The sequence below is a fragment of the Halyomorpha halys genome, unplaced genomic scaffold, assembly GCF_000696795.3.
Source record: "Halyomorpha halys isolate HHAL.00 unplaced genomic scaffold, Hhal_1.1 Scaffold7.1, whole genome shotgun sequence".
NCBI classification, from domain to species: Eukaryota; Metazoa; Arthropoda; class Insecta; order Hemiptera; family Pentatomidae; genus Halyomorpha; species Halyomorpha halys.
In genome coordinates, this window is record NW_027110368.1 from 21390 (window position 1) to 40594 (window position 19205).

Below are 19205 nucleotides of genomic sequence, written 5' to 3' on the forward strand. Positions count from 1 at the left end.
ATGTTTTATACATATCCAAAATCTAGCATATAATTAATATTAGAAATATCGAATGTAACTAATTCTTATCCTATTTTTGTCTTTTTTAAAAATCATACTGTATTTTATAGGTTTATCTTAAAACCGATTAAAAATGTATGTATGTGTATATTTATATATATATAAATACAATACACACACACACACATTCGTAGGTACATAAGGCCATTAAATAATCAGTACTGTTTAATCAGAAGTGACAGTGGTTCGCGGGCGTAGAGAGAGGCGCGGTAGTGGAATTCTTGCCAGATAACAGGACGCCGCTTCGAACCAGAAATGGACTCTCAACAGGTTTATTACATTGCTCACTTTATTTTTGACTCTTCAAACTTTAATTCACGCAATGAAATTATTCACTATCCATTATTAACCCCTTCGTCTCAGTTTATCTTTTCATCGGGTCAAAGAGAAAATGACAAATGGCCATTTGAATAAATTAACTTCGGTATCTACTGGGCGTATTCCAGGGATTTTCACCCGAGTTTGATAATTGCCGCGGCGGGAGGAAAAACGAAAAACTACAGCAATTACAAAATTAGCATTTTGAGGACCGTTTGGAACATTTGCATATATTAATAAAACAGAATCTTAGTTCTTTTGTACTTTTATGGGGTATTTAATTAAAAGCTTTTTATATAAAAAGAATTAACTCTTAATAGCTAGTGTATACACTATATGGATTTCTTTTTTTCACTTTTTATATAATAAATTAAACGACTATCAGAGATATATAGATATGTTTTGGGAACCCAAAAAAATCTACATTACACTATATTGTATTATATTATACCTAGATCACTTTGTAATTATATAAGCTATTAAATGTAGACCTTTTATAAGTCAAAACTGGAGTTTTGAGATATTCAGCAGAGGAAAAGTTTGCGAAACGTTTTGCTAGGGAATGACAGCCTTTTAAATTAAAACTAGTATATCCGACTATTTAATTTGTTAATGCACTGAGTAATGAATAAATTATTTGTTTTTTTGAAAATTGATTGATAAAAGAATGACTTACACCTCTTTTGCTTTAAATATACGCGTGTATATATTAATTACGAAAATGGATGTCACAGGAAACAGAGTACGCGTTGTCTTGTGGAGATAATTGAGTGTGAGGTAGTATTTAAAAATATAGTTATTTAAATATATATATTTAAATATAGTATTATATTTATAGCTAAAAATAAAATTGGCATTCGATTATCGAATATCATATCGACTTATTTATTCTCAATTGAATCCAAAAATCAAATCCGGTTGATAGCTATAACACGATACAAAATGAAAAAAAAAATTATATGTAATGAACCAAAAAGAATAATAATTCCGTTATTTAACCAAAATTAAAGAACCATTATATAATCATTCGATTACACAATTTACTATAGAAGTCATATCATTATTTCTCAAAATAATGTTTCATGGCCAAACTTTTGTTAATTAATCTTGAATATTTTTTCCTTTGATTAGCGATTGGGTTTTCTCCCCTTTAATTTGTTGGAATGTGGAATTAAACTTGGACTTCATTTTACAGACAGGAGCATAGCTACAGAGTAACTTAATTGTGAAAAACGGATTTGAAGTTAAATGCCTATAAAAAATCTCAAATAAAACTATATATATACCTATTATTTTAACTAACAGGTTGATTTTTTGCATGGTGTGGTCTAATTACTAGTAGAAAAAAATAGTTTCGTTAAATGAAGTGGACTTTGAAGTAAAACAATTTATAAATATAACAACACTTCTTCAAAACATCTAATTTCTTTATGTATTTGAAAAAAAAAAATATTATTAAATAATGAAAGAAATATTTTATAACCTTGATAGCACGCCATATTTTATTCTATTACATATAATCTTTTCTGATCTTAATTGCATGGTACACTCAGGCCAATTTAAATATATATATATAAAGTGCAATAATGTATATATATACACAAAATGATCTGTGGTCCTCCGGGCGGCAATTCAAATTTCTGGACACAACGCGATTCCCGATTTCGGTACAGGATTCCTTTTATAATAGGTGACAACTCTTTAAATTATATATATATAAAGTGCAATAATGTATATATATACACAAAATGATCTGTGGTCCTCCGGGCGGCTATTCAAATTTCTGGACACAACGCGATTCCTGATTTCGGTACAGGATTCCTTTTATAATAGGTGACGACTCTTTAAATTATTATATGGAAATGGATAAAGAATGAAAGACCAGCGCATAAATATTGTCCGTTGATCCATAAATCTTAAGGACAAAAAGTTACGAGCAGCTGTAATTATTTTGTCTAGCTGCCTTAATTTATAGAATCTATAAAGTTAAAACCATGTCTATCTTCAAAGGGCAAAAAACAAAATAAAGCGGATCACCTCAACTATTAAGTTTTTAAACAGCTTGTGAAGTTGGATCGTTAATCAAAACCCTATTGCGATTATTTACTGCAAAGCGCTACCTTTTTTATTTTTTTTTTTTATCTGGTATCTTCACTCTCGTAATGAGCGTTTTTATGAAAATCTGTCTTAATTTCTTACATACGTTTTATAGCTCATCTGTCCGTACATTAACGAGGCAAATGGGATTACACGCGAACATGGCGTTGTTTTATTTTATAAATGAAATTGGAGGGTAAGAGGAAAACGAAAATTGAATAAACGAGAACCTTATTTAAGAAAAATTTTATTGCTATTTTAACCAAATTTATTGTCGTTTCTAAGCTGAAAATTTATGGAAGAAATGAATCCAAACAATTTTATACGTTACTATTCTAAATATTATTTTGGTTTTAGGAATGATACAACAAGTATATACCCTTATAATTTATTGGTTATTTTTAACTGCGTTTCAAAGATGTATTTACATTAGTGAATAATATAATTATATATAACACCTTATGTTAACATTTTCATGCCTACACTTTAAACAGGCCAATAGCTAATTGTAACAAAAATTTTAATCCATACATAATCAAATACCTTGTTTGAGACAGGTTTTTTTATTAGTTATAACAATAATAAAAAAAAAATTGTTATCATAAATAATATATAGTTAAATTTGATAGGTTTTAAATTCTAATATAAATAAATAAACTAGAATAAAATTAAAAATATAATGAAGATGTGGTAAACCTGAGATGTTGAGGTGGATTAAAAAATGTTTGGTTCATATACTGATAGAGTGAAATATAAATTGTAAACTGAATAATTATAATGAGTGAAACTGCGATAAAGCTGGTAATTAATTTGTCATTGCATTTTGTTCCCTATTTTAATAATGTTTTATAGCTTATTGGCTAATGATTAAATTTGACTAATAATAGTTTGATAACCAATGCCAGCCGTGATATTGTAAATAATGTAGGAAATTTTTCAGAATATTCCTAGAATTAATTTATAATGAGTAGAATGTAATTGAAAATGTTAGTTGATATATCCTTGAGAATGGTCGGATTGGCCGAAACGTAGTTATAAGATAAAAAAAAATTGAGACTATATGGATATTTTTGTTATAATTAAAATTTTTAATAATATCTCACATCTTTTACACTGTTCCATTAAAAATTTTAGTCCATTACATTTTGCTATTGGTCAATGTAAGCTGTTGCACATCAAAATATTAATAAAAAAATGATATCAACATTTTTAATGGGCCGCCCGTAGGTCAATGGTTAAGACACAGTCTTACCAATTTGATGTCTATTGGTGGTGCCGGGTCGGATCCGGCCTGGGACGTTGACTTTTTTCATTGAGTGGGTGGTCCCACAAAATGAAGAACTTTAACCCTCCCCCCCACCATGGTTAGGCAGTATAGGACTCCAATGGGAGTCTTGGCCAAAAAAAAACAAAAAAACATTTTTAATAATAATGTTACAATTAACATTTCTGTTATGTTATATTAATTAACATTATATTAAGACATATACTACCTCTGACAGGATTAACTACTTGCATTGTATATTCTCTGAAAACAATATTCTTTTTCTCCTTCTGTATGGAAGGTGGTTTTTATGTACCTTATTAGTCCTAGAATATGGTTTAGGGTTTTCGGAGATGACTGTTGTATATATTCCCATTTCTTTCCCTCCGTGACATGGCCGCCAGAGTTTCCTTGGTTCGGATATTAAATACGGTAACTCTCCCATTGAATATATTTTTTTATTAAATCCTAAGTGGACAGTAAGCTTATGATTTTTCCTATTCCAGAGATCATGTGCGGAATCTCGCCCTTGACATGTTTGCATGAGAATTTCGCTTCGTGCAGTCTATTGTCTATGACGGAACCGCTTGATAAAGTGTAACCTGCTGGGCATAAATTTATACCAATGTGCAGTGTCATTTCCTGCGCTGCTGCATTCCTCAGAGAGATGGATAGAATTACACACGGTTTAGGATAACAACTGCAGTAATTACTTGTAAAATGCAAAGTAAATTTATGATGATATCTCGGAAAACACTTGTTCCATAAATAAAAGAACGGTTGTAGATTGTTTTCTACTTGTTTATTACACAATTTGTTTTATTTTTTTGTGAGGGGAATTTTTCCCGAGAAAATATTCGAAATGATTAAGAAGAAATTTATTCGCGTTTTTATACAAGACAGTAAGATGGTATTGTTGCTATTGATAGAAGTAAATATATTTTTAGTGGCATCCAGAATCTTTAGACTAAATTGAAAACAAAACATTTTATTTTATTTATCAAAAATCTATGTACAGTCCAGGCTATCGTTAGGAAAGCACAACCTTCCTACACCTATCACAGTCGATCACTGGACCAACGTAGACATAGGCTCATATCAGCTTCTAGACTTTGTAGGCTTATTTTAGTTTACTTAGAAATAAATTGTACTTAATTCTAATTAATGCTTTGAATCAAATGCTACTGCTCTACATACATCCTTACAACGGCCTCCTCCATTAGTTTATCAGCTGGCTATGTTGAAAAATCGCCCTTGAATTCCTTCTGCATATGGCTTTTAAATGTATAGTTATGATATAATTAATAAACTTTTTATTAGCATTTATTACAATTTTATATTAAAGTAAAACTTTTGACAAAAGATATTTAAAAATTTACTTTACAAAAGCTTACTTTTTCAAAATCTGTTTTTGGAACTCCCTTTTCAAAAAAAATAATTATAATAGCTATCACGTTTTTTTTTATCGGGTAATGCTGAGTGAACCGACCAATCTTCTTTGTATAAATTATGGGCAACCAGATAGTTCTACTTGTTAAGTAAAAAAACCTTTACTATATGAAAATATTGTTTCGAGCTGCGAAAACTCTTCATAATGGACATTGTGAGATTTTGTTGAAATCTTTTACGCTGAGTTTCAAACAAGGCAAAGTTTCATATGGACTGATTTTTTGTCCGCTTTCTAGTTTAATGTTGGATACCAAAATATCCGAATTCACAGAGAGCAAGTGAAGTAGTTAGGACATGGGCGAATGCGCACCCTGAGGGGAGACGGGACGAGTATTTTAATTGCCCCGAATCAGACAGAGAGGGCGCTGACCACTGACCGCTCCGCTGACAGACCCCCCTCCCACCTCTCTGTGACAGAAAGACACCAAATTTATGCGACTCGCCAAAATTCCGAGCCAAAGAGGAAGAAATAAAAAAAGGGATAAAAAAAAATAAATAAAAAAGAGTCGGACCGCGAGCTCCTCCTTTTGCACTCACAACCGGATTTCTACCGAAACCCTGTACCTTTGGACCCTTGTCTCCGCTATGCCTCTTCGATCTTTTTTTCTTCACGTCTTCATTTAAAACATAAACACTAATAATAACGTCTTTTACATCTTTTTCCCGTCTCTAATGAACTCTCGACATATACGCCAGCTTTTCTCCGTACATTATGAATTGAGCTGCTAGTTGATGAAGAATACAATGTAAACAATTTTTCATCGTAGATTATTTTTTTCTTTAATCATTTTCCACGCTCACATATTAAATAATGCGTAAAAAAACAAATAAAATTAGTTATAAGTATCAAACATATCTATGAATAAATAAAAAATGGAATCCCTCATGAAAAATATTGTTAAATTATAATTGAAAAATTTCGAAAATGAAAAGCCTTGAGACACCAAAATAAAATGTGTTGGAATATCTTGGAGTGACTTAGCCTGGATATTTATCTAGTGCTTTTGGTCTGCATTAATGTAGCCTTATTGCTTTGTGTACTCACGATGTCTCTCAATGGACAAATAGTCGGCCACTTCGTTATTTACAGGTATTTTAAAATCTTCAGTTATATCATAATATCTATCCATTGTTGTTGAGTGTTATCATTTGTTTATTTGGCAGTTTATAATTGTACTCATATTAACAACATCTACACATGACATTTATTTCTTGGAACCGTAGCAAAAATAATCTTTGTATTTAAGATACCAAGATCCCCAAGAAGGACCGTAATCTCATCTAGCCGCTAGCTTTCGTTGAACAGCCTAGACCAAAAACGAAAACTCTTACGAAACTGAAATATCTAAAGGTGGGGGGGGGGAGTATATGGTCTGGGATGAGCAAATTTTTCGAGAAAATCGACCGACCAGAAGAGCTCTTTTATAAAATCGACTTTTTCACCTTTTTTTCGATTACCTCGAAAACAATTCTAAAGATTTTGATCAAACTGGGCATGTCAATGCATAGCTTAATAGTGTTTAATATAAAAAATCAAAATCTGTACCACTACAAGCCACGAAGGGTCAGGGGTTCAATACTTTGTAAGGAAGCACTGTTACTAGACCAACGGTTGTGCAAGGAGGTGATTTGGTCAGAACTACGCTCAGCCACCAGATTTTTATTCAATTAAGGGTACCCAATTCCTGAGGCTGGATGGACCCCAGGTGGGCTCCAAGAGAACCTACAGGGTTAACTCACGGCTACAGTGTAACAGAAAACAATTTTACTTGGAGTTAATAGCATCGTGCCTTACCACGTTTCCACCGCGCTCCCGGTTTTTAATATCAGCTAGATCTTATTCTAATTAAATAATATAATTAGCTTAAATGACGAATAAAAAAAATCCTTCTTCCTCTAAAATACCTTTAATTTTGTTTTAAAAAAATTAACAATTCTCAGAGTTAGAAATGATAAACATTGGATAAATACAAAAGATTAAAGAATTTGATGAATAAAAAAGGAGAAAAAAAAAATTCATCCAATTCGAACATAAAAAGCATATCAGAAGATCACCTGATCTTTCACTTTTGCATAACGGCTTTATTGTGATTTATTAAACTGTTGTAGAAACTAAACTCGTATTACGGATTTTCTTTCCTATGAAGCTGTTCGTTTTTATTTGTTAAAATGTTGACGTAAAAAAACTTCCATTTAGAATACTATCACTATTCTGTATTTGTTCTACCACTTTCCGGGTATTCCCCATATCCATGTACTAATACACCTCATTTTATTAAGTGAATCTATTTCTTATTTGAAATATTTTCATATAGTTACATCAATTAAAATTAAAACATAACATTATTTAAACAATTTGAATGTATTAGTAGTGAAAGACATTGTTTAAATAATATTATATTGTAAATTTTTATTTATGTAACTATATGACAATATTTCAAATAAGAAATAGATGAACTTGATAAAATGAGGTATACTAAGTACAAGAATGCTTTTCTTTAAGCCCCCTCCCACCTTTGAGAATTCCTTGACCCGCCCCTGCCTGAGAACCATAAACCTTGTTACATTCATATTTCGAATAAATTATTTTTATGACATTTAGATTCCCTTGTTTCTATATTTACTGCACATTTTAATTTCTTGTACTTTCTCATACTAAATTGCTGCACTGTCTTTGCCAGACGATTGTATATAGAAATGCATAAATGTCCTCGAACGCTGAATGTTGCTTATTCTAAGAGTACAATTAAACCATGCGGTACATAGCTTTTTATGTGTTTTTTAAGTTATGTATTTTGTTGCCAGGAAGTGCATGACTAATCCATAACGCATTCCCCTTTACCGCCCATTTGTTTTATAGTCTTGGAATAGCGGGAACCTGAGTCCATGGAAGGAGATTTATGATTTACCCTAATGGATCCATTACATACTCATATATTGTCTAGATAAAAATTTAACCTCACTATTAGATGATTCAATTAAAAAAAATCTTATAAGACTGTATATGTTGTATAAGGGCTGTAACACAGAAAATCAAGACGAATCACGTCTGTGTAGATTTTTTTTCTATTTGTTTCAATTCATATCCCTTTTTTCCGAGTGTGAATTTTCATATGAAGTAAACATTTTGACATTTATTGTTCTCAATGTGGTAACTGATTCGCCCATAAAGCTCTTGCTAACACAACTAACAAGTATGATCCCCTTCCAGATGGGAGGCAGCAAAATGGTTCTGTAAATAGTGTTTAAGTGTTTATTAAAACTTTGCAGAATAATAGATGTTTATAGAGAATAGAAATAGACAAGGTATGGAATTAGTGAATACCAGGAAAATAATTATGGAGGATATGTGGAGTTTGCTCTTGTAAACTGGATTTATCTTTTCAAGGTTATACCGACCCAAATCCTTGTCGGTACCTTGTCACTTCTAATTAGTAATTTATGTCCATCATAAAGAACTGAATAATACTTGTATTTCTCCCTCGGATTTTTGTAGCCACAGTATTGTTTTAGAATATTGTTTTTATTCTTATTTTTATATAATATTTAGACTATTTTAAAAATAAAGTTGCTTTTCATTGTTTGTTTCATCAAAATTATTTTGTCCTCAGGTGCGAGAGGATGCAGGAGTCGGTTTTGTCGTGGGTAACGTGGTGGGCTCAGAGGGCAGCCAGTCTGCGTCGGGACGAGCCCGCGCCGGTCACCTCATGTACAGCCTCAGCTCGATCCAGCCCACGGAGCCCGGTGCAGCCTTCGACCTGGACAGGGGAAGCGGCTCCCTCGTGGTAACCAGGGCCCTCGACAGAGAGCAGTGCTCAGAGTATAGACTGGAAGTCAGAGCCCTCGATACCAGCACCACCATCAACCACCAGAGCAGCGCCGTCATTGTCAAGGTCGAGGTCACTGACGTTAACGACAACCCTCCAGTTTGGGGCAAGGACGTTCTCCACCTTGAGCTCCAAGAAGACGTCTCCGTCGGAACAGCCGTCTTCAACTTCGTGGCCAATGACGCCGACTCGTCCCCCAACGGAGACATCCATTATACTTTGATAAAATCACACCCAGTTGAAGTCTTTTCTGTCGATGCACTTACAGGAACATTATCCGTCAGCAAACCTCTGGACTATGAAGATATTGCGGAGTACACCATAGTAGTGCGTGCTACAGATCAAGCACTTAACGAATCCGAACGCTTGAGTTCCACCATTACGGCGAGGATCAAAGTTCGTGACGTCAACGACAACAGACCAGTGTTCATTTCGCCGATGGTCAGGAGCATATTCGCCAAAGAAGGATCTGAACTGGGTGATCCTCTGTGTCAAGTAATGGCTGTTGATAGAGATTCTGGTGAATTTGGTCGTGTAACTTACGTCTTGACGTCCGGCAACGATGAAGGCAGGTTCAATCTGAACTTTGAAACTGGTCTCCTCAGCGTTGCAGGAACCCTGGACCCCGCGGCCCGAAGCGTACTCAACATCACTGCTAGCGATCAGGGATCTCCTCCTCTTCAGGGTTCCATGTCGCTGGTCATAGCTGTCCGTGGGGCGACCGAATCACCTCCAGCATTCTCCAGCAGGTATTACAGCGCCAATGTGTCCGAGGATGCTTCCATCGGCACCTTCATAACACGATTGCAAGCTAAATCACCCATAAGTGGAGGTAAGTTATTTGAATTTAAACAAAAACGTGTTATTGAATAACTCTTTTTATATTTCTTAGCGAACCCATTCCTCTTCTGATTACACTACCTATTTTGATTTTATTTACTTTAACGTAAAACCTTCTTGATTGATATAATTTCTGAGATCATAATCTAATGTTAACTTTTTCTTGAGCATTTGGCATCTTAGATTGCTAAATATATCTTTGACACGGTTGAGTCTATCTGTCAGATGCCTTATTAATTATATCAGGACAATTCCCTTAGTGTCACTCATCGATTCTGAAGGTAATATTTTCTTTACAAGTTCCATAGCAGTAATATGAACACATACATATTAGATACTTTACGTAATCGTGAAGTTACTGTCATGAAAGTGTTTTGCAACTGTATTCTGTCACTCATAGCGCTTAATCCCGAACGTGCATCTTGCAAAACAAGGCACTATGGAGAAATCGTTTTACATTACCTTTTGCGAAACTCATATTATGGTCATATTTGACGTTAGGTGTGTTCCAAAGCCCCACGATAAGTAATTTCCTTGGAACTTATAAACATGACTGTAATTATTTTTCCTTGATGGTTAAAGTCACGTATGGAAGAAATAAAAATTTCTAAACTAATAGGATTTTGCAATGTAATATTAAAATGTTAATGATGTAATATAATTTGGACGCATTGCACAGATACTGCATTATTTGATACTAACCTTGCTGGGGTTCAGAAACACAGGCACCCTAGACAATTATTATTAATTCAGATCGTAGCCTATTGTAATTATTCAGGTGGCGGAGTAATTTAATTGAGAGTATATATATAAGGCAGTGTCGACTCCGGCTACATCCCCTCGTTATCCTGTCTCTTTTTGCAACCACTTCCTTTTCCACACCTATTTTAATCAATGGTCGCATTTAAATCCTCATTAAGACAGTTTTGCATAACTTATCTCTCTCCTCCTGTATTTTAACAAGTCTACTATCAAACTACTCAAAGATAGATATATTTTTAATGAGCAGGCGACACCTTGTTAGAACGGCTCCCTCCAGGGTTCTTTGCTATTGATTTTTTTGTTACATTTTGAAAAGAAATTTTAAGAAACAATTTTTGTGACAATTATTATTACATTTTTAATTCATTCAATAAAACCTTTATATTATTAAAATTTTGTATTATTTTATTCAATGATAGTTTGTATGTATAAGAAGACAGATAGGTCCAAGGTCGTATTGGAACTTGATATATCTCTCTCTCTTTTTTTCTCTTAATGTTATTACAAACAATCATGTCAATAATTATTTACACCTTAGCTAATGAGGTGAGAGCAAAAGAAATCCCTTGAGAGTAAAACTGGAATTTCTGGTCATTAATTATGGGTGTCACTGTGTTTTGCTTCTTCCAAGGTATCATCTGTTTTTTGCCATGTGGAGACAATATCATTATTGAATTGTGATTTTTAAGTAACAGCAGAGTGTTCAGCAAAATTTTAGTAATAATAGTCTTAATTTTTCATCATTTACCGAAATACTCTGGATAGAACCTCACTTTATGATTTTTTATATGCAGACATTAATAATTTTTAAATTACTTCATATCATCAACTTTACAACGGTGTGCCCAACTTTCCGAAGCCAGTTTGATTTGAAGAGAATTGGAGTTTGGTAGATCACAAAGCATTATGTACCAACAACAACAAGAGTATTTATTTTTTCAAAAATTTTTCTATGATGGGTTTTTATTGCGAACACTCGTTTGATTTTATATTTTTTGTCCAATGATTTCTCTTTTCATTTCTTTATTTATTTTTTAATATGTGAAAGAGGTTTTGTGTAACACTGCTGTAGTTACTGACGTTTCTTCATGAAACCTTCTGTATTAACCTTACTGGTTTTAAAAATAGCAATATACGATACCATCTTATAAAGTTTACCTGTATTCAATGTTCTGCATTCTCATTAATAACGCTTATACAAATATATAATATAATAATATACACTCATATCATGCTGTGGCATAATTTGCAGATTTCTCTTACAAAATTCGCAGAAATCCTCTGTATTCCCAAGCCATCCATAAAATAAATGTTAACAAATAATAGCATCCCCAGGGCACACACCAGTACATGATTTTGGCCAACCCCAGAACGGATAGCGTCTGGGGAGCTGTGTGCTGTGAAAAAGACAAATATTAGTCAGAAAGAGGATATTTACAGTTGCCTTAAAAGCTGTCATTAGATGAAACCTTGGGAGTGGAAGCAGCGCCCCCTACGGTAAGAGATAAAATCGGTTCCGAGAAGGGGATCTCTGTCACTGCCTCCGTGTCTCATCTCCTTGTCAGTGTTTTTGTTCCAGAAGAAAAACTGGTCTTTGTTCCATCGGAAAATTAAAATAACACCATTGAATCCCAGTTACACTGAACTTTTCTCTGCCTCAAAACGTATACCTGTAACGAGCCATATGTTATAAATATTGTATCAAATAACTAGTTAATGCATCCAAGACAACTGGATGTGCTCATTTCTTCTTTGACTGCTCCATCGTAATAAATAATAAATACCTTCGAGTTTTATTAACTGCATTTGTAGACATCGCCTTGAGAACACTATCTGTACTAGTTACAAAGATGGAGTTAGCTGTAATTGCTTGAACCTTCTCAGCACGAGGCTTGCCAGGACTACCTTGATGGTAATTGATAGCCTACTAGCTTCCGATTATAAAGGCACTTACTATCCATAGATAAACAATAATAATTTTAAATGAGCAATACTATCGAAATTAAATGCCTCCTTACTCGAGGTTTGTACAGCCTTTGTGGTGAGGTTTCAAACTCTGCTGCACCCTTTATTCTTGGCATAAATACCGAGCCAATTTTCTTGTCAAGAATACTCGTCATCCGGTATTCCTTTTTTTTCTTTTTTAAATTCAGATTATATGTTCTTAGTTGATCTCATAAAGACAGTACATAATAATTTTCTAGTGATTGTTCTGTTAACGGTTAACAACAAAGTTTAACATTTATGTTAGAACCTGTTTAGCGCTCCGAGATAAACAAATGCCTTTTGTTATATTCCAGTAATTTTGAAATTAGTATCAATTATGTGCTAGTAGTATCAATTATGTGTGTTCTTGTGGGTGTAGTATGCTAAATGGCACTCTTAATCGTAATTTCCACCTAATTAAATCGAGTTATCGATTTTAATATTTGATACGGAGCGAATTTTGTGAGTTTTCCTGTTATAACAGTTAAAAGGTGTGTTTAACTTTGGGTTCACTACTTCGGATATCTTATATTTCATAAAAAATTTTGGTTTCATTTAAAAATTTGTGTTTAGAATCTTTTTATTTTTAATTAATTCAGGGAGCAACGGCCTGATCTACACTTCAAGTTCAGATAAGTTCATCGTCGACCCCATCACCGGAGTGGTCACCCTGGGAGGAGTCTTGGACCGAGAGACCGTACCCTACTATGATGTGGTCTTTTACGTCGCCGAAGGTGAACGCTATGACACAACTATTCTCTCTGTTACGGTCATCGATGCCAACGACCACGCTCCTCGGTTTCCAGCCTGCTATCCTCTAGGTGTTCCAGAGAACTCCGAGTTCGGGGTCATCCATCGTTTCCAGGCTCATGATAGGGATACTGGTGCCAATGCAGACATCACTTACACCATTACAGGTTAGTTTTTGATATTGCTAGTCTAAATTCTGGTATTATTTTGTATTATCAATAGACTATGTATACTGATCCTCAGTATCTCAACCTCTTACAGGCGGAAACACCGGTAACAGATTCAGCTTGGACGTGCACACTGGAGAGCTGAGCGCCCGGCCCTTGGACCGGGAGGCCCAGAGTAGCTACCGCCTCACCGTCACTGCCTCCGATGGTGGGTCTCCTCCACTCTCTTCCTCTTGTAACTTCTCTGTGAGGGTACAGGACGAGAACGACAACCCTCCCGTGTTCAGCGAGTCGAGCTACCGGGGCCGTGTCAGAGAGGATGCTCCTTTGGGAAGCTTGGTCCTCAACGTCAGTGCTACCGACAGGGACCAAGGAGACAACGCCAAGCTCTCTTACTCCTTGGCTAATGAGTCTCAGGCCTTCTTCAGGATAGACCAGAACACGGGGCTCATCTATACCGCGGGGTAAGTTATCATATGTATCTTTTACTAAGGCTATTCTTGTTAAATTTGTGAATATATTTTGATGTATACAATTTATGTTTTGTTGGAGTGTTATAAATAATGCCTGTTAAAGGGTTTAACTCTTCTAAACTATGATTTAAAATAAGTACATTAATAATTTTTACCTTTTTTTTTTTTTATTTTGCTCACAAAAATTAATTTCATAAACTAATTTTTATAATCTCTGCAAAATGGAAGAAAATCTGAGATGGTAAGGTTTAAAACTGTAATCAATTTGATTGCTGAATAGCCCATTCCTAATTATTTCACGGAACCCCGATTGAGAAAGTTATGGAAACTTAATTCGGTGTGCGTATTACGAAATTCACAGTCTACAACCAACTTAAACCATATCAAAACGTGACTTTACTTCCTAAGATTTCGAAAAATAATGCTGTTGATTAAAAGTAGTTAACAGGAGGAGGATTTAGTACTTGTTAGTAGGAGGATTGATTTTCTAATAATCTGCAGTGATGGTCTAACCTTGATTAATAACTCATAAAAAACTTCCTATACTTATTCGCTAATAAGAAAAACTTATATCAATCCTTCTGTGAAATAAACTTTCTTAGTCTTCTGTTATTTGATCAGTTATCACAGAATTTTTCCTGGCATTCTGATCTGCGTCTTTTAATAAATAATAGCGTCTTCTTAAAATCTTTTAATAAATAATAGAAAAGCTCTAGTGCGTAGCAGAATGGAGAGTAATCGTAAAGAAGTATATTATTACCTTTGACTTAACGGAACAAAGCGTTAGCTGCTGATAAAATGTAAAATGGTCTGGTTGAGGTATTCTCTTTCTCAACGTGATAGTTTTTTTCTCCGTTTCGTAATTTTTTATTCTACCTTCGTACCGTAGCGGGTCAACTGTTGAAGTAAAGTTGCAAAACAAGCGAATGACTGCCATTGGAGAAGTTTTTCTGCCTCTTCCAGGCCAGTATCTTCTAGAAACAATTTTCTCCAAGCTTTGTAAATTATACTGCGATTCCCGGTCGAACCGTTGGAAGAGAAACCTTGTGGAATGTACACATCCATCTTCAGGGCATCAGAAAGCTGCACTAGTTTTATTTTATATTTTTTTATTGTTCCCAACACCATACTTGATTGGAAATAATTCATTACAATTCAAAAATATTTAAACTCTGACCATTTTTTGGCGAACCAATCTAGAATATACTTCTCCTATTCCTAAAATATTAAATTATTATATTAACTCATTTTTCAGGTTGTTCGATCGAGAAAAGCAGAACATCTATCACTTTCAAGTTGTGGCGACAGATAATGGCCGATACGATGCTAGATCAGAAAAAGTTTCTGTAGAAGTACGTGTGGAAGATGTTAACGACAACAAACCCGAATTCTCCAGGTATCCCTTTACAGCCCAAGTTCCTTCCTATGTTCCATCAGGAAAAGAACTTCTCAAGGTGACAGCCACCGATGCCGACGAAGGGACCAATTCTGACATAGTATTTAGCTTCTTGAACGAACCGCCCAACAACAAATTCCGTATGGATCCCAAGACCGGGGTCGTCACTGCGACTTCAAGCCTTGCCATGGAAAACGGACGGCTGTACCATCTGGAAGTTCTAGCAACTGATAGGGGTAACCCGCCCCAAAGTGCATCAGGGCTTATTGAGATCCGGGTTGGTGAAGGACCAGAAGGAGCTCCTACTCTGAGGTTTCAAAATTCCAGTTATGCAACATACATGCAAGAAAATCCACCAGTCGGCACAGAAGTATTACAGGTGAGTAAAAGTATGGTTACCTTATTTATTTGATAAAAATCCTATCTGAAATGAGTCAAAAAGGGGAGATTCTTATGACTGACCTCTGATTATAATCTTGTCTTTGCCAATCTGTTTCATTATCAGATTTATAAATATTTTTTTCTATCCCAAATTGATCATATCTGGCCAATAGTGCATAAAGCCATACATTTGAGTTTGGCCTTTACCTCGAATGTAACCTTTCCTTCTTATTTGAAAAGGAACTAATCAAGTATTAGTCAAAATGAGCTAATCCTTCTGACCCACTCCTAATATATCTCTTGTATAGTGACAATATCATTCTAAAACTGATTTGAGTGCATTTTTTTCTTTTGCAAAGAGGAAATAAAATTTATAAATGAAATAACAAATATATAGAGCAATAGAAAAAAGTTAATAAGCATATTGTTTTGTTAAAGTTGATATCAGTCAGTCCCAAATAACAACCAGCTGAATACAATCTGCCCAGTAATTACAGGATGATACATTCTGAATTAGGCTCATTACCTTTTCAATTTGCATGAAAATAATACACAATTCATGGGCTAGTTTCTTGTAATGACAAGTCATGATTGAAATCAGAATTGAGAACAGCCATCAAAGCATAAATTATTTTCTCATTTTTTCCATGCCGATATCATCAAATCACTACTATTTTTCCTTCCTATCATCTTGAAAGTACCATCGTTAGTTATTATCTTGGTTTTTTAGTCTATATTACTGTTGGTTTTATTTAGCATGCTCTAACATTTAAAAACAGCTCCATGTTGTTACATCATTCATATAATTTACAAAATTAAAAAATTGGTACAAAATTGAACATTTCATGGTTAAGAAATAAAGAAACAAACGTATATTATGTTTCTTATTATTTCAGTTTGAAAACATAAAATTAACTTAGAAAAGCCTTTATCTTAATGTTTCTTTCAAAAATGTTCAATGAACACCTACATTGACCTATGAGTTAAATAAATAAACATTTCTTTTGAACAAATGTTTGCCTTATATTTTCAGGTTTCAGCAGTTCGTTCTGACGGTCGGAGGCAACAAATTAGGTACAGTCTTGTGTCAGGCAATGAAGCAAGAAGGTTTGAAATAAATCCAACTACTGGTCTTATCCGTGTATCATCAAGTTCGGGATTGGATTATGAAGCTGGTACTCCAATCAGCCTAACAGTTGAAGCAACAGCCGATAGCCCTCTTGGTTCTCCTCTCTATGGCTACACAACTGTCCTTGTCCACTTGACAGATCAGAATGACAATTCACCTACATTCACTCAGTCAATTTACTCAACTACTGTATGGGAAGGAAATAACAAAGGAACTTTTGTAATGCAGGTAAGTTTGTAGAATTAAAAAATTTCTATATAATTGAAATTTGTTGTTATTTTATTTATTCATTTCTTATGAAGAAACCTCATTTTATTTTGAACATTGACATTTTCCTCCCCTTTACAACCATTCATAGCTTCCTTCATTCTTATAGGTGTCCGCTACAGATTTAGATACAGGCTCAAATTCACAATTGTTGTATCATATTGTGGATGGAAACCATGATAACGCATTCATAATAGAACCACCCTCATCAGGAATTGTGAAAATGAATATTGTGCTTGATCGAGAAATTCGTGATTCTTACCGTCTCACTGTGATAGCTACCGATGAAGGTGTGCCACAATTAACGGGTACTTCCACTATCCTCATCAACATCGTCGACATAAATGACAACCAACCAAATTTTCCTCCCCATAGTGTCATCACTGTTAATGAAGGTAATTGTTCAATATTATTATTCATGATAGTTATTTTAAAATAAACAAAGTATTTTAAAATCAATTTTGGTAGAGAAAAAAAAATTCTTCCTAGCTCATTAACCTTTTGTAATTTTTACATGAAAGATACAGTAATACACTAAAATTCTACCATCAGAATGGCATTTTTTCTTACACTCACTTAACTAAACCTCTAGAAATTTAGTTAGGCAGCTTCTATAAACATGTGTAAACAAATTTTGAATCAATACTTTCATTGATGTTTTAGGAAAAGAAGTAGGAAGTGTTTTAACTTCCATCACTGCCAATGATGTGGACACCAATCCAGCATTAACATACAATTTATCAGATCCAGAAGATGGAAAATTCAGCATTGATCGCTTTAGTGGAAGAGTTACTTTGTGCCACCAGTTAGATTATGAATCAGTAAAGGAATACCGCTTAGGAATCACTGCATCGGATACAGCCCACACTGCGCACACTATTCTCACAGTTCTTGTTACTGACAATAATGACAATCCTCCAGTTTTCAGTCAGCCGAACTATCACGCAACTCTCTTATCAGGTACTTTTTTTATTTCTTTAGCTCATATTAATTTTAAGGGATTTATATACGTGTTAGAGTATACTAAGTTATGTAATTAATAATCTTGAACGCAACATTTCAAATACATTTCATCTTGTTTATAGATACTGGAGACAGTCTCTATACTGTATTGACAGTCAGTGCAACAGATGAAGATTCTGAGAAAAACAATAAAATCACATATTCCCTAGTCGGTAGCACCCCAGGCTTTATGATAGATGACAAAACTGGAGCATTATTGTTGAACCGATCTGCAATCGTCATCCCGACTACTGTGCCAAAAGTCATTGACCTAACAGTCATGGCAACAGATTCTGGCAAACCTCCTTTGTCTTCAACCGCTGCAGTTAGAATCAGTGTTGGTACCGGTGGAAGTAGCAAAGCTGCCTTCTCTCAGAGGGAATACAGGTAAAAATTAACATTTTTTTAAAAATTATATTTTATCTTTTTCTCATTAATATTGTCCATTTTCATTTAAATCACAATTATATTTTCCAAATAGGACAATAATTGAAACTAATTTCATGATTGTTGTGATAAAAGTTTTAAGGAATAGTGTCTGCAGATAAATAAATTGACTTTATTTTTAATTGATAATTGACTAATTAGATATTTATATTTTGACCTGGGCAGAATAGCCTGCATGAAGTTTAGAGTTGTTAAATTATATATTTTCAAAGTGGTATTGAGTGGATTGTCCCTGAAGATGGCCGGATTGGCCGAAACATTGGACGTATAAGAGAAATAAAAAGTTTTGAGACTATAATGGATAGAGTTTGAATTATTTATTTAAGAAACTAATTTCTTTAGATAATAGCAATTAATCAACATTAACATCAATAAAGTAACTAATTAAATAGTTTTTAGTGTAAGCAACAATAAGCAAATCTTTAATTATAGAATTTAAGACAATAACAAGGCTGTTAGTTTCAAAACTGGCCTATATCACTTTTTTCCCATGTTTTTTCTCAGTCCCTAGCAAAGTCATACTGCCAAAAAAACTTCTTATCCAGTATCAACATTTTTGTGAAGGCTTTAATTCAATTTTTTTTTTATTA

At 34.1% G+C, this 19205-nt stretch overlaps 1 protein-coding gene across 1 annotated transcript in view; it reads left to right on the forward strand.

Annotated features, from left to right (window-relative positions):
* LOC106677203 (dachsous cadherin-related 1) overlaps positions 1-19205 on the forward strand; it is a gene marked incomplete at its 5' end in the record, with an annotated part of 40102 nt that overhangs the window by 16200 nt on the left and 4697 nt on the right. The window contains 8 exon segments of the mRNA XM_067048506.1: positions 8800-9847; positions 13203-13520; positions 13615-13984; positions 15249-15768; positions 16804-17127; positions 17276-17561; positions 17830-18126; positions 18252-18555. Of these exon segments, the coding sequence (XP_066904607.1) occupies positions 8800-9847; positions 13203-13520; positions 13615-13984; positions 15249-15768; positions 16804-17127; positions 17276-17561; positions 17830-18126; positions 18252-18555 (3467 nt within the window).